Raw genomic sequence first — 13,654 nt, 5'->3', positions numbered from 1 at the left:
ATGCTAATAATCATTTTACAAATAGGAACCAGACTAATGTTCTCCAGCCTCGGTTTGGTAACATTGATATCAATGGGATAAATTCAAGATGGCTGCACCACGATAATATCCAATACACAGTAGTTGGAGACTTATTGCCAGATTGCAGATTTTGCGAAACTTAGACTAACGAAAAACCTGTGATGATATTTTGTCTCATGTCAAGGTGCCAACGGTCATTGTGTCTCAAGTTGAGGTAAAGATTTTCCTCAGAAATACTACAAATGTCAAAATAAACACATATAAGAACCTCCTCCCCTTGAAAATACCAGACAAAACTTAAAGGGAAGGTACACGTTTGGTAGTTACTCAAAACAAATATTAACTTAAAAACTGACTTGGTAAAGAGCATTGGAGAGCTGTTCATAGTAGAAAACATTGTGGGAAATGACTCCCTCTGAAGTAACTTAGTTTTTGTGAAAGAGGTAATTTCTCACTAAAATAATAAAGACTTCTAGCTAGAAGTCTTTTATTCTTATCTGAAAGCACTCAAATTCGTCCAACAAGGGTGTTTTTTCTATCATAATTTCCTCGCAACTTCGATGACCAATTCAAAGAATTGAGCCCAAATTTTCACAGGCTTGTTATTTTATGGTAATATGATGGGACACACCAAGTGAGAAGACTGGTCTTGACAATTACCAAACGTGTACCTTCCCTTTAAGTACCTTCGAGGGTAGAGGTTGATATTGTGAATGAAAAAGCCTTTGGAGCGATATAAACTGTTGCCCAGGTTGTATACTCCCAGGGGAGCTGAGAAACATTAAAAAAAGGGATGTTATTGGCCCTATGACCAGGGCACTAATGTAAAGCGCTTAGAGAATTAAGTGTTAGTTATTAGGCGCTATATAAATCGAAAGTTATTTATTATTATTATTATTCTCGTTGTTTTTTACAACAATGTGACCACTAATTGTAATGAAATATTCACTGGTTGGTCGTTTGCATGGTGTGGTTGGAGAGGATGGTGGTTATGGTCATCATGCATAACACTATAACCAACAAAGAAGGATTTTCCATGCTTAACAAAATTTATCAGGTTGCTACTCAAAAATCATAACTTAAAGGAACACATGTACATTGCCTTGAAATGCAAATATGGTTAGATAGATATTTTAAAAGTAGAATATAATGATCCACACAAGTATCACTCGAAATTGCGTGGTTTTCCTTTGACCTAGTTCGTAAAGGAACAGGAAAACAACGCAATTTGAAGGCAAATTTGTGTGGATCATTGTATTCAACTTTTAAAACCTCTTTCTAACCATACGCATTTTATAACGAACGGTTCCAAACGCTTTTCAAAGACCAACTCGACCGATCCAAGGCAAAATGTTCCTTCAATTGTAAGCAATCAGTGCCGCACAAAACTTGTTCAGTCTAAATGTTTTACTATGTGAAATTTACAGACGAAATTTTTCACTGAACCGTGATCAATTAATAAAGTAAAACAAACAACATGAATCTATTTGATTCATTTTGTTATGATATAAATCCCTATTTGGAAGAATTTCTTTAATGGGACGCTAGGTGGCAGCAAACTTACCAGTTAAATTTCCATTGTTTACGTAGTTCTGAGCATGCGCACATTACCGAGAACAATGGATTTTACCTGGTAAGTTTGCTGCTACCAAGCGTCCCAAAAGTCTCCCATTCAAAAGCCAGCTAGGGCCCAATTTCTTTAAGAACGACGGTTTAATAATGATGTCACTTAAAGTAACCCCCCCCCCCAGTTGGAGGTCGTAAGAAAGTTATTCATTGGCACTTCCTGTTGGCGAACCCCAATAAGAAATTCCATAGCATAACAGTACCGCGTGCTAAGTATTCAAAAATACACAAAAAATACTTTAGAAGTCTCTAAGCTTTTTTACAGTGAAAAGGAAATTATTCATTGAACTGTAACCCTCTGCTCAATTTAATAATGAGTAACTTCTGGAGTCCCAATGCCCATCGAGTTATTCACCCTCCAAATAAAAATTGTAAAATTACTGACTACATGTAAACGATCTTTTATGACAGTTTTAACCACTTGGAGAATCCTTTCATGTATTATGATATTTCTCTTCAATGAGTGAGAAAATTAGCAAATTTAAAAGAAGAAATTCTCAAAAATGAAATGTAAGACGTTTCAAGTTTTTTTTTGTACAGACAAAATATGATAAAGCTAATACAAATCTTAAAAAGAAAAATGTAAAATAAATTGAAACTGAAATAATTATTACCCCCTTACCGTCAAAAGGACCACATTCAACAGAGTACATTATTTATACATGTTTTGTTCTTCTTGTGGATCATAAATAATAATAGGAGACTTTGGGACGCTAGGTGGCAGCAGACTTACCAGGTAAATTTCCATTGTTTACGTAGTTTTGAGCATGCGCACATTACCGAGACCAATGGGTTTTACCTGGTTAGTCTGCTGCCACCAAGCGTCCCAAAAGTCCCAAAATTGTGACCTTTGATTCATACAGTAATAATGAGTAATAATTGAATTTATTGAGCGCTTCACGCTAGACCAACCCGAGGCGCTTTACGACATAAAACAATCTTACAAAGTTACCAAATATAAAATCTAATTTAAAAAACAATGTTTATGGTATGACCCTTAGAATAATAGAAGCCGTATTATACATAAATAATAAGTTAAGAACATTGAAAAGTTGTTTATAAAAAGATTCAAAATACAAGACTAGTGGTTGTCACAAGAATACAACCCTTAAAGAAATAACCCGTTAGCTTAGATCAAAACAACATTAGGACGTAATCCAAACACGTACAAAATAACCAGAGTCGCCTGCGATATTTCCCCCCGTGTTTCTGGCATTTACAGCCGACTGTGCCGCATCACCTTGTAAACAGTTTCATGTGATGACAGTAAAGTTACATTCCTACAAACCTAGTACGTGAATGTCCATTGCCCAATGTTCGCTGTACAACCTATACGTGAATGTCCATTGTCCAATATTCGCTGTACAACCTACCTGAATGTCCATTGTCCAAGATTCGCTGTACAACCTACGTGAATGTCCATTGTCCAATATTCGCTGTACAACCTACGTGAATGTCCATTGTCCAATATTCGCTGTACAACCTAAGTGAATGTCCATTGTCCAATATTCGCTGTACAACCTACGTGAATGTCCATTGTCTAATATTTGCTGTACAAACCTACGCGAATGTCGATTGTCCAATGTCAAATTGATTTTACTGTCATTTCCATAACTTAACTGTCGTAGCAATGTATAATTTTTATGAAATGAGTTTCATATTCAATCATTTGTCTTTAGGAACGTTACAGAATTGGTAAGAAACAAAAATCGCGAAGATCACAGATTTACATAAAACTTAAATGGTCTTATGTCGATAGTATAGTAGAAAGCATCCCTTGAAATATTTCTGTCTGAAATGTCAAAATTTGATGAGAGGTAAATAATCTAACTTCGCGTTTGGATTTTATCGCTCAGTGAGCGTTTTATTCATTGTTATTAATATTTGGCATCGATGCAATGCAAAATTTGTAATCGGCTTTTCACTATTCTCTCGTGACCCAGATGGCCGATCGATCTCAAACTTCTACAGATTTGTCAGTTTATGTGTATGGTGGATTACATAAAGTGTGTACACTGCCAGCAACTGTTTTGTTAAACAAAAACCTATGGTGTAATGTAAATAATACATTAAATATATTTCAATCTTCCGTTTTGTCAGAAAACCTGATAAAGAACCCCAGCTCATTGGAGAATACTTAAAATAAATCAATTGTGTCATTATACATCTTGGTCTATGTTTATAAAATGGTGTAGGCTAATATTGTGTCTGTCTTACTTCAATATCCTTATACTTGTAAGGCAAATTCTTCCGTCGTTGGTAATGGTTGGTTGGTAATTTACACTTTAAACTGTATTTATTTGAATTTAAAAAAATCACAATGACTTCAATCAGACGCGATATAAAAGTCGTCTGCTTTCATATCGTTTTTAATGTATTCCAAAATATTTGATGCATCTTTTGGCAAAGGATACCCGAAAATGAGGAAATCGTATTTGTACTTTTGTATGACTTTCTCGATAGTCTCGGTTGTTATATTGCGGTAATAATTTACCATAAGTTCGGTTCGCTTCGTGTTGGAGATATACGATTGCTTATACACGGCGCTCTTGCTTATGTTGTACAGCGATTTCATGTATTCGATGTCTCGAGACACAGTTTCAACCTTTCCAATGAAATCATAGTCAATGTCACAGGGTACTTTTTGCTCATGAATAGGTAACCAGTGGGCGTCCAATATTTCTTTTGTTGTTAAAATGTAGTGCAGAAACTCCGGGAATGTCATGTCTGGACGCCGACTCTTAGCGATAGCCTCCCCACGAACTTCCTTGATGATGTCCCTTGACATGTTGGTGTAGTATTCCGTTGGTAAGTTCACAAACTTATCCACGTATCCGGACACGAGACGGCTGATTGGGTTGCGGACAAAGATAACTTTCTTGTAGGTCCTGAGCTTTGGTCTGATTTCATCCAAAGTAAAAGGCAAACCCGACCCTTCTCTGCACTCGGCCTTCCCTTCCGTCAAAATGCTTGATATGAAGTCGAGCCAGTTTGAAAAACCTGCCTTAAGCACTAAGACGAATGCGACTTTTCGATCATCAACGAAGTAAGTCAATCTAAGCCACACTTTTTCATGATCTGTTACGGGAAATCTTAGTTGGTCCTTCAAAATATTGACTGGTTTGAGTCCTATGATGTTTTCGCAGACTCTGTGTGCACGTGTCCATCGTTGATGTTGGATACCTGCAGCTTCTGTGTACTCAACACCACGGACATTGGTACTTTCAGAAAGTCCATCATTTTGTGGTTGGCGATGAACTAAAACTGATAAGAAAACAATAAAAAATGGTAATTTAATCACTGTGCTGTCGCTTTGGTGTATGACGTAGTTGCGTAACGGAACATTTTCTATATTTTATTTATTAATACATTTATTTATTTATTTATTATATTTTGTTTATTTATTTATCATTTCAACCTGACTGGTGGGCAAGAGGGGCGTTCAAAGTATGATGGGCTGGTCACTGGTAAGATTTAAATTATAGAGGCACCAAAAACGTCCACTTTGCGACAGACCCTGCCGGTCTATACTAGTTGAGGTTCTGCGCATAACGAAAGGAAGAATTCCTTGGAGAGGTGCCTTGATTGTTTAAAGGGTACGATGTCTATCGAATTGTACGTACCTGTCAGGTTGACGAAGACATACATGAACGTCATCACCGAAATTAAAACCACGAAGGAGACGAAAATTGAGGACCGCGATGTCAGCAACATCCTGGAAAATGTGTGATTAAAACAAAAGAACAAGAAATACACGATGTACCTCAAAATGAGAACACTTTTAAATGACGTCGCGATGATGTTACCGTCAAATGAGAAAAAGATTGAAACGTTTTTGTACGGCCTGTGCATATCAAGAACGTGGCAGCACTCCTATAGATGTTGGTTCCGTCTCCCACTTGTCTGACCTCTGACCCGACAGTTTTAGGTACAGACGGTTTAGCAACTTGTCGAAGAAGTCTAATTATGATATGATAGCTTGAGCAGACTGAATTTTGCTTACAGTAAACGAGGTTTACTACTTGAGGTGGAGACAGGTGAGGACCATCATCTACAACAGATGCACTATTTTAAAATACACAAACTGATGCAATCTCAGGTCTGTGTGAATTCTGATCGATTAGTCTTCCAAAACAATAGTCCGGATATCTATATATAATACAGATAAAGGCCTACATCCACCAAAACTCTGGGTTAGGTCGATTTTGTCCAGTATTGAATTTCTCTGACGTAGACCCTGACGTGTGAGGGAAAAATCGTTAGGAAACATAATCGCGCCTACGACACGTGGTACGGCTCAATACCCTAAAAAGGGAAACTTAGACAAAATGGCTGTGGTAAAAAAAAGGTTGTTGACGTAAATCGTTAATGCAAACGACATTTAATTTTTTATCTGAACACTATTGGTAACTACTCAAATTAATTGTTAGCATACAAACTTGGTAACGAGTAATGGAGAGCTGTTGATAGTAAAACACATTGTGAGAAACGGCTCCCTCTGAGGTAACGTAGTTTTTGATAGTTTTCCACTAAAATATTTGACTTGATTTCGGGACCTCCGAATTAGATTTTGAGGTCCCGAAATCAAACATCTGAAAGCACACAACTTCGTATGACAAGGTTTTTTTTCTTCCATTATTATCTCGCAACTTCGACGAGCGATTGAGTAAAAAATTTCACAGGTTTGTTATTTTGTGCACAATGTTGAGATACATAAAGTGAGAAAACTGGTCTTTGACAATTACCAAAGGTGTCCAGGGGTAGATTTCACAAGAAGCTAGGACTAGTCTTTTCTTGAGTTAGGAAGAGTTACTCGTCCTAACTTAGGACTAGCTGTACGTTTTTGATATCTCTTAGTCCTAACTTAGGACTCAGCCTCGGGAAAATAGAACGCCCCGGGATCACCTTGGGTGTCATAGCACTCGAAGCAGTCAATATTTGTATACTATTCAATCAGGAGTAAATGCATATACATAAATGGGAGAAGACCGTGATCCAGTCTTGCACAAAAAAAGGGGCCCCACAACTCTTGCTGAGAAAAACATGTCGAAGTATACCATATTGTTATTCGTAGAGACGTTTGTATAACTTTGGGGAGAGGTAACCAGCAAAAAAATGCACACAAAATCCCAGAGCTGGGACATCATTTTATGCAGGTACCGAGACGCAAAAGCTTAGTTTTCGATGACATTTTTTTTAGCGTAATAAAATCCCTTTGTATAAATAACATATTATTTGTGTAACCATTATGAACTCTCGCCCGGCTTGTCTTGTTTTTTCCCTGTCATTCTCTGAGCACTTTGCAACCTTGGGAAAAGGCGCTATATTAAATGGTGTTCATTCATGCATACAAAATAAATGGATATTCTGTGAACAATTATTTTATTTTTTTAGAGATTTATGGTTCGTCGAATAAAAAATGGGTGGTTTTGGCGACAACAAACTTCTATCCCTTTGATAACCATCAGTGCATGGAAACAACTGTATTGTGTACCCTTAACCATGCCCTGATGGTTGCATTTTTGGTATTGTCAATATTTTACTCGATTCCATTGTGTGCTGTCTGATAGCTTCCATACGTAGATTTTCTTATGAATACTATGTTACTTATGCATTGCTGAACATTGATAGATTACCTATTCATGAGCAAAAAGTACCCTGTGACATTGACTATGATTTCATTGGAAAGGTTGAAACTGTGTCTCGAGACATCGAATACATGAAATCGCTGTACAACATAAGCAAGAGCGCCGTGTATGGACATTCGTATATCTCCAACACGAAGCGAACCGAACTTATGGTAAATTATTACCGCAATATAACAACCGAGACTATCGAGAGAGTCATACAAAAATACAAATATGATTTCCTCATTTTCGGGTATCCTTTGCCAAAAGATGCATCAAATATTTTGGAGTATATTAAAAATGATATGAAAGCAGACGACTCATTTTGCCTCTGATTGAAATGATTGTGAAATTACAAATGTCAAACAAAATACAATTTTAATTGAAAATACTAACCACCTCCATTCTGAGAACGACAGAAGAATTGGCCTTAAAAGTATAGGTGGTTAAGAGTGGAGCATACACAGTTAGCCTACATACCGTGACAATTTTATAAACATGAATTATGAATACAATTGATTTATTTAAAGTATTCTACGATGAGCTGGGGTTCTTTATCAAATTTTCTGACAAAACGCCATGGAAGATTGAAGTATATTATAAGTTTAAGACAAATGCTTGAATATGAAACTCTGTTCATAATAGTTATAGCACATTGTAATGACAGTTAGGTTAACAGATGTAATGACAGTAATTCAGTAAGTTAATTTGATATTGGACATGGACTCAAGGAGTCTAGCTTTACTGTCATCTTTACTTTCATCACATGAAAGTGTTTACAAGGTGATGCGGCACAGTCGGCTGTAAATGCCAGAAACACGGGGGGAAATATCGCAGGTGACTCTGGTTATTTTGTGCGTGTTTGGATTACGTCCTAATGTTGTTTTGGTCTAAGATAAATTAAGAAATAAATTAATATTCTTTATCCCCGATGCAAATTTAACATCTATTATATCATTGCGATACCCGCTGCCAAAACATAGGATTCCAACTGCCTCTAGCTATCGGGCAATCTCGGTAGTCTAGATGGTAAGACACTGCTCTAGAATTGCAAGGGTCGTGGGTTCGAATCCCGCCCGAGTAATATGCCTGTGATATTTTTTTTCACAGGACTCGGGGAAGTACTGAGTATACAGTGCTAACAGTAACACACATCGGTGTATGGGTAAAAACCAAAATTAAAATTAATATTAAGATAATGGGTTATTTCTTCATTCTTGTGACAACCACTAGTCTTGTATTTTGAATCTTTTTATAACAACTTTTCAATGTTCTTAACTTAATATAATATGTATAGTACGTTTTTTAAAATATTTTATTCTTAGTCATACTATGTTCATTTTTTTTTAAAAATAACATTTTGTATTGGTTTACTTTGTAAGTTTGTTTCATGTTGTAAAGCGCCTCGGGTTGGTTTAGCGTGAAGCGCTCAATAAATTTAATTATTACTTTTATCTGAATCAAAGACCGCAAGTGTCTCGACCATTGCTCCAACGTCTACGCTCTGCTGATCAGGAGCACGAAAATGTACATTTTGTACAGTAAAAGAAATCCGTTCAATTGTTCACTGTTCTTATTACAATTATTTATGATCCACAAGAAGAAAAAAAAAAAAACTTGTATTAATGTACACTGTTTGAATGCGGTCATTTTTGACGGTGGGGGTAATAGTGATTTCAGTTTCATTTTTTTTTTTACATTTTTTTTTTTTAAAGATTTGTATTCAGTTTATCATGTTTTGACTTACTTAACAATGGAAGTTAAACGGAACAGCAGTATTGGCAGAAGGGTTAGAATGTAAAGGGTAAGATTGTTAAATCCGCAATGGGTCTTAACAAATACCGTATAACTGCTGATGAATTTATGTAAGATCAATGATATTTTGTTCGCATTCCAACTTAATCTATTTGTTTCAGATTTGTAACTTTTGCATAATATTGTAAATATTATACTTTAATTGGTAGAGTTGAAAACAGTCAATCATTGTATTTTGTAATAGTGTCAAAACAGTTCAGAAAGTTCTGGTAATCTTTTTGTTTCATACTTTGTCAAGATGGTCTGGGGTCGTCCAGGAGCGTCAGCGTTATACCTTTTCCTTAAAGTGTTTATGCACATTGTGTACCTTTTATTGTAAAGTATGGTGTATTTTTTTATCTTCTACATTATTGGGTGTTTTGTTGAAAATAAATAAATAAAAACATTTTGTTTGTAGACAAGAAAACTTTAGAATTTGTTCTTTTAAATTGGCTAATTTTATGATTATTTTGTGTTGTTAACAGGCCTAAGCCATTTTGAGACTTTAGTGGATACAATGCTATCACAATGACATCAAGCTATCTCCATGTATACACCTAATTTCACAAAGGCTATTGTAGTGTATACATGAACGTGTGCATTCAAGTATTATCACTTGGTGTATCCAAACATGCACTTAATAAAATCTCTGTGAAATTTTAGACGTAACTGGTCATCGGGGTTAAAAGTGAAATGAAAGAAAAACAAAAACCCTTGTTGCACAAAGTTGTGTGCTTTCTTCAGATGTCATGTTTTTCTCGATTTTTTTTTCAACAGCGCCTCCTATTGAACACCACATCAAATGAAAGCTCAACAATCGCTCTAAACAACTGAATGAGGGCGGTATATAATGGGAGTTGTAGTTTTCAAGTTATGACCGTTCATCAGAGTCCAATTTGAACGTATTTTGTTGGTCTCTAGCGACCGCTCTGTGCACCAATGAGTTAATGGGAGACTTTGGAACGCTAGGTGGTAGTAGACTTACCAGGTGAATTTCCATAGACCTTTTCGCAAATACCATTGCGCAAGCGCAGATTGTTGAATGAGGTGCATTGTGAGATAGATATGGATCAAATTCGACTTTCATTTTGATCAACAGCTAGACCACAATGCACCTAATACCAAGCTTTACGCGCGCCCCATTATTCGCGAAAAGGTATAATTGTTAACGTAGTTCTGAGCATGCGCACATCCCGAGAACATTGGATTTTACCGGGTAAGTCTGCTGCCACCAATAGTCCCAAAAGTCTCCCATTGAATTCGCGGTTATATATTCAACAGCCACAAAAACACCCCAATTATCACGCGCCTAGCCTTTTCTTCGGGGCTCGTGAATAACGCCAGAGACCGGGCTCAAAACATTGCAAAACCGGCGCGTAGTTTGACCTCTGACCTCTGTCGTTTCACATTTTAGATACGCAGTCAAATTCCATTGCGGACTTGAGAGCAGTGACTATTTGGGCATCTATGTCGTCACTGCACGTGCACTGTATCCAATGGGAATCACTGGATCCAGCGGCAGAGACCTGTCTTTATCCTTGATAAAAAGACAGGGGCCCAGTCTATACGCGCCCCACTCGCAGCGTCGTAGGGTAATGACGGGGGTTATTCAACAAGAGGGCGCTATTTCAGGCGATAGTGTTTCGGCTATAGGCGGCTAGACTTTTCCTAGCCGCCGATATGACAGCCGTAACACTATCGCCTGAACGATCACTCAGTCTTTGAACCACACATCCAGACATTGCTCCTGTAAAACATTTTTTTCAGTCGTTTTTGTTTTTTCAGTAATAAGGTCAACGAAATAACAAGTAACATAAATTTCTTTCTGTTTTTAGAAGTTGAGGTGCTGTGCTAACAAATGAAAAAACTGAAGATTTCATCAACGATCTTATATTCGACATCTTCTTGATGAAAGTTGGCTAGAGGTCATATCTTGCAGCCATTTAAGTTGCTATGGACATTTTAGATTAAACGTTAACGCAGATTTACGTTTTTTATTCCTTTTTTTTTTCTTTTACGAATTAAGGAATGTTTTTTTAACTTGTGCAATCTCCATAAAATATAAGATTGTATGTTTTATTTCATTGAGCTGTGTACAAATCATTCCTGCATGAAGTCCAGGCTCTGTGGCTTTTTTGTAAACATGTTATGTCACAGTCATGTCACATCGTCTATATAGACTGGACCCTAAAGACATGCACTGGTCGCACAAGTCCAATGATTTCATTGGATGCAATGATTCATTTGCTGTAACGTAAGCTTTCCTATGGGTGCGTTCGTTTAGCTCCCCTGGGTGTGTGGCGGTTTTTTATCCAGGACGAACGTGGATAATTATCTGCACACGTTCGTCCGAAAAAAAAAAAAAAAAAACACACCGGGTCTACCCAGTGAAGCTAAACGAACGCACCCTATGTGTTATGGCAAGTCCGATGTGCGTAGAGCCAGCTTACACTTTCGATCGTCTGCATGCAGCTAACGTTAGTCTTGGTACAAGACGTTCTGTAGTTATTTTCCCTGACCGATTGGTCATAGATTTAGCTGTGCCCTTTACCACTAGAGGGCGCACTGTACACATTATATTGAACTCGAAGTTCGAACCACTGCAGCGCGCAGTGTGTGTGTGTGCATTAAACGCAAAGGGGTCGATTTCACATAGAGTTAGGACTAGTCTTATCTCGAGTTAGGACGAGTTACTCGTCCTAACTTAGGACTAGCCATACACTTTGTATATATCCTAGGACTAGTTCTAAGTTAGGACTAGTCCTAACACTTTGTGAAATCGACCCCAGGATATGTTGCACCAAGAGCTAACGTGTGCATAAAGTTGCCTAAATCACGTAGTGTTGTTGTTTCATTCACTTACAGAACAAAATAATGTGTTCATGAACATGTTTGTCAATTGACTGCGAATCGCCGTGTGAAATCAGTGCGAGATCCAAAGGTACAATTTGGTGTTATCTGGCGTTAATACTCACAAGTGTGACGTCAGATGTTCGGGCTATAGTGCACGCCTCAGCTCTGTTACATGGAGATCTAATTCTACCTCTATGGTTATAACACCCGACCCACTGGGTTGTGAGACGACGAGCGTGTTCGTTACGTAATGTACACCCAGTATAATAATATTATTAAACATAATGCCATGATGTATTTATGTTGTGTACGCAACGTTCGCTGCAATATCAATGTGTGATCATGGAGAAATAAATATTATTCCTCCATGGTGTGATGAACAACAGTTCCGCTTGGAATAAGATATGAAGACCAGATCTGTACATTTGTCGAAACGTCGAGACGTATCTATTTTTTATTATTAGTACATGTACTATTATTATTATTATTATTATTTTTTTTACCGGGACATCAATTAGCAGAGACGTTTACAATTCTTACCGGGACAAACAAAACAAAAATGCTAATAATGTTAATTGTTCTCATGTTCGTTTGTTTTGGGCGGAGAAAGGATGACATCTCAGACCATAATCACTATAGACAACTAAAGTTCTATCCTGTATTGGTTCAAAGAATGCAAGCAGAAGAAGCACTGACTACATTCTCAACATCGTACCTTGTCTTGATTCAAACTTTGCCGTGCATCATTGCCACCATACTGATTGAACGAACGCAAGCATCCAATAGCCGATACCATGTCATAATCTTGATCCAAATAACGTACACGTTTTGCGAGCATAACCATTTTGTACCAAAGCTTGATTCATAGAGAGTGAGCTAACAAAACAACTTGTAGTTTTGTAAACGACTGAAATTTGACCCACGCAACAACACCAGACCGACTTCATTTCAGTAGGTCTGATTTGATACTTACAGAAACTTACGCCGAGTAACAGGGATGCGATTCAAGTCTCTTGAAGTTAAAAAATAATCAAGTTTTTTTTTACACTTGTTTCTATGGCCCCTTTTACAAAAACACTTTCCAAGATTTAACATTTATATCAAAGGGAAGGTACACGTTTGGTTATTGTCAAAGACCAGTCTTCTCACTTGGTGTATCCCATCATAACCATAAAACAACAAGCAAGTGAAAATTTTGGCTCAATTGGTCATCGAAGTTGCAAGAAAATGATGAAAGAAAAAATACCCTTGTTGGACGAATTTGTGTGCTTTCAGATAACAATAAAAGACTTCTAGCTAGATGTCTTTTATTATTTTAGTGAGAAATTACCTCTTTCTCAAAAACTACATTACCTCAGAGGGAGTCGTTTCCCACAATGGTTTATACTATCAACAGCTCTCCAATGCTCGTTACCAAGTAAGTTTTTAAGTTAATATTTGTTATGAGTAATGACCAAACGTGTACCTTCCCTTTAATAATCGGCAAATAGAACATCAGCGTATTGTGAAAAACGATGACTTAGTGACGGAATTCCTTTTTTTTCTTTGAACTTGGGTTTGTATTGAAAAGATGTAGTGCTGAGTCATACAGCTCTCACAGAGGCGGGCTCCCTTGCGCCTTTTTTTGTCCATAATGCCCTAGTATACAAACCATTCTTCTGTTCCTTTGAATTTTCTGTTTATCAATAGCATTACAGACCAAATACGTCACAATCCCTCAAGCATAAGCTGTG

General features: G+C 37.1%; 1 protein-coding gene across 1 annotated transcript; it reads right to left on the bottom strand.

The window, feature by feature from the left end:
- Window positions 1–3,648: 3,648 nt before the first annotated feature.
- On the bottom strand, window positions 3,649–5,663 carry LOC117304681 (carbohydrate sulfotransferase 11-like). The gene is made up of 2 exons (XM_033789254.1): window positions 5,271–5,663; window positions 3,649–4,911 (listed from the first exon to the last, which is right to left on the bottom strand). Exons 1-2 carry the CDS (start codon window positions 5,497–5,499, stop codon window positions 3,974–3,976), a joined length of 1,167 nt encoding a protein of 388 aa, XP_033645145.1. The 5' UTR covers window positions 5,500–5,663; the 3' UTR covers window positions 3,649–3,973.
- Window positions 5,664–13,654: the final 7,991 nt, after the last annotated feature.

Source organism: Asterias rubens, chromosome 21 (genome assembly GCF_902459465.1).
Source record: "Asterias rubens chromosome 21, eAstRub1.3, whole genome shotgun sequence".
NCBI lineage: Eukaryota > Metazoa > Echinodermata > Asteroidea > Forcipulatida > Asteriidae > Asterias > Asterias rubens.
The sequence above is the reverse complement of the archived record's forward strand: the minus strand, read 5'-3'. Positions and strand labels throughout refer to the sequence as shown.

Bases quoted from the DNA above. Each gene is read 5' to 3' on its own strand.
- LOC117304681 (XM_033789254.1), bottom strand. From the start codon at position 5,499: ATGCACAGGCCGTACAAAAACGTTTCAATCTTTTTCTCATTTGACGGT. The intron at 4,912-5,270 runs GTACGTACAATT...TTTTCTTATCAG, and splicing joins TGTCTTCGTCAACCTGACAG to TTTTAGTTCATCGCCAACCA.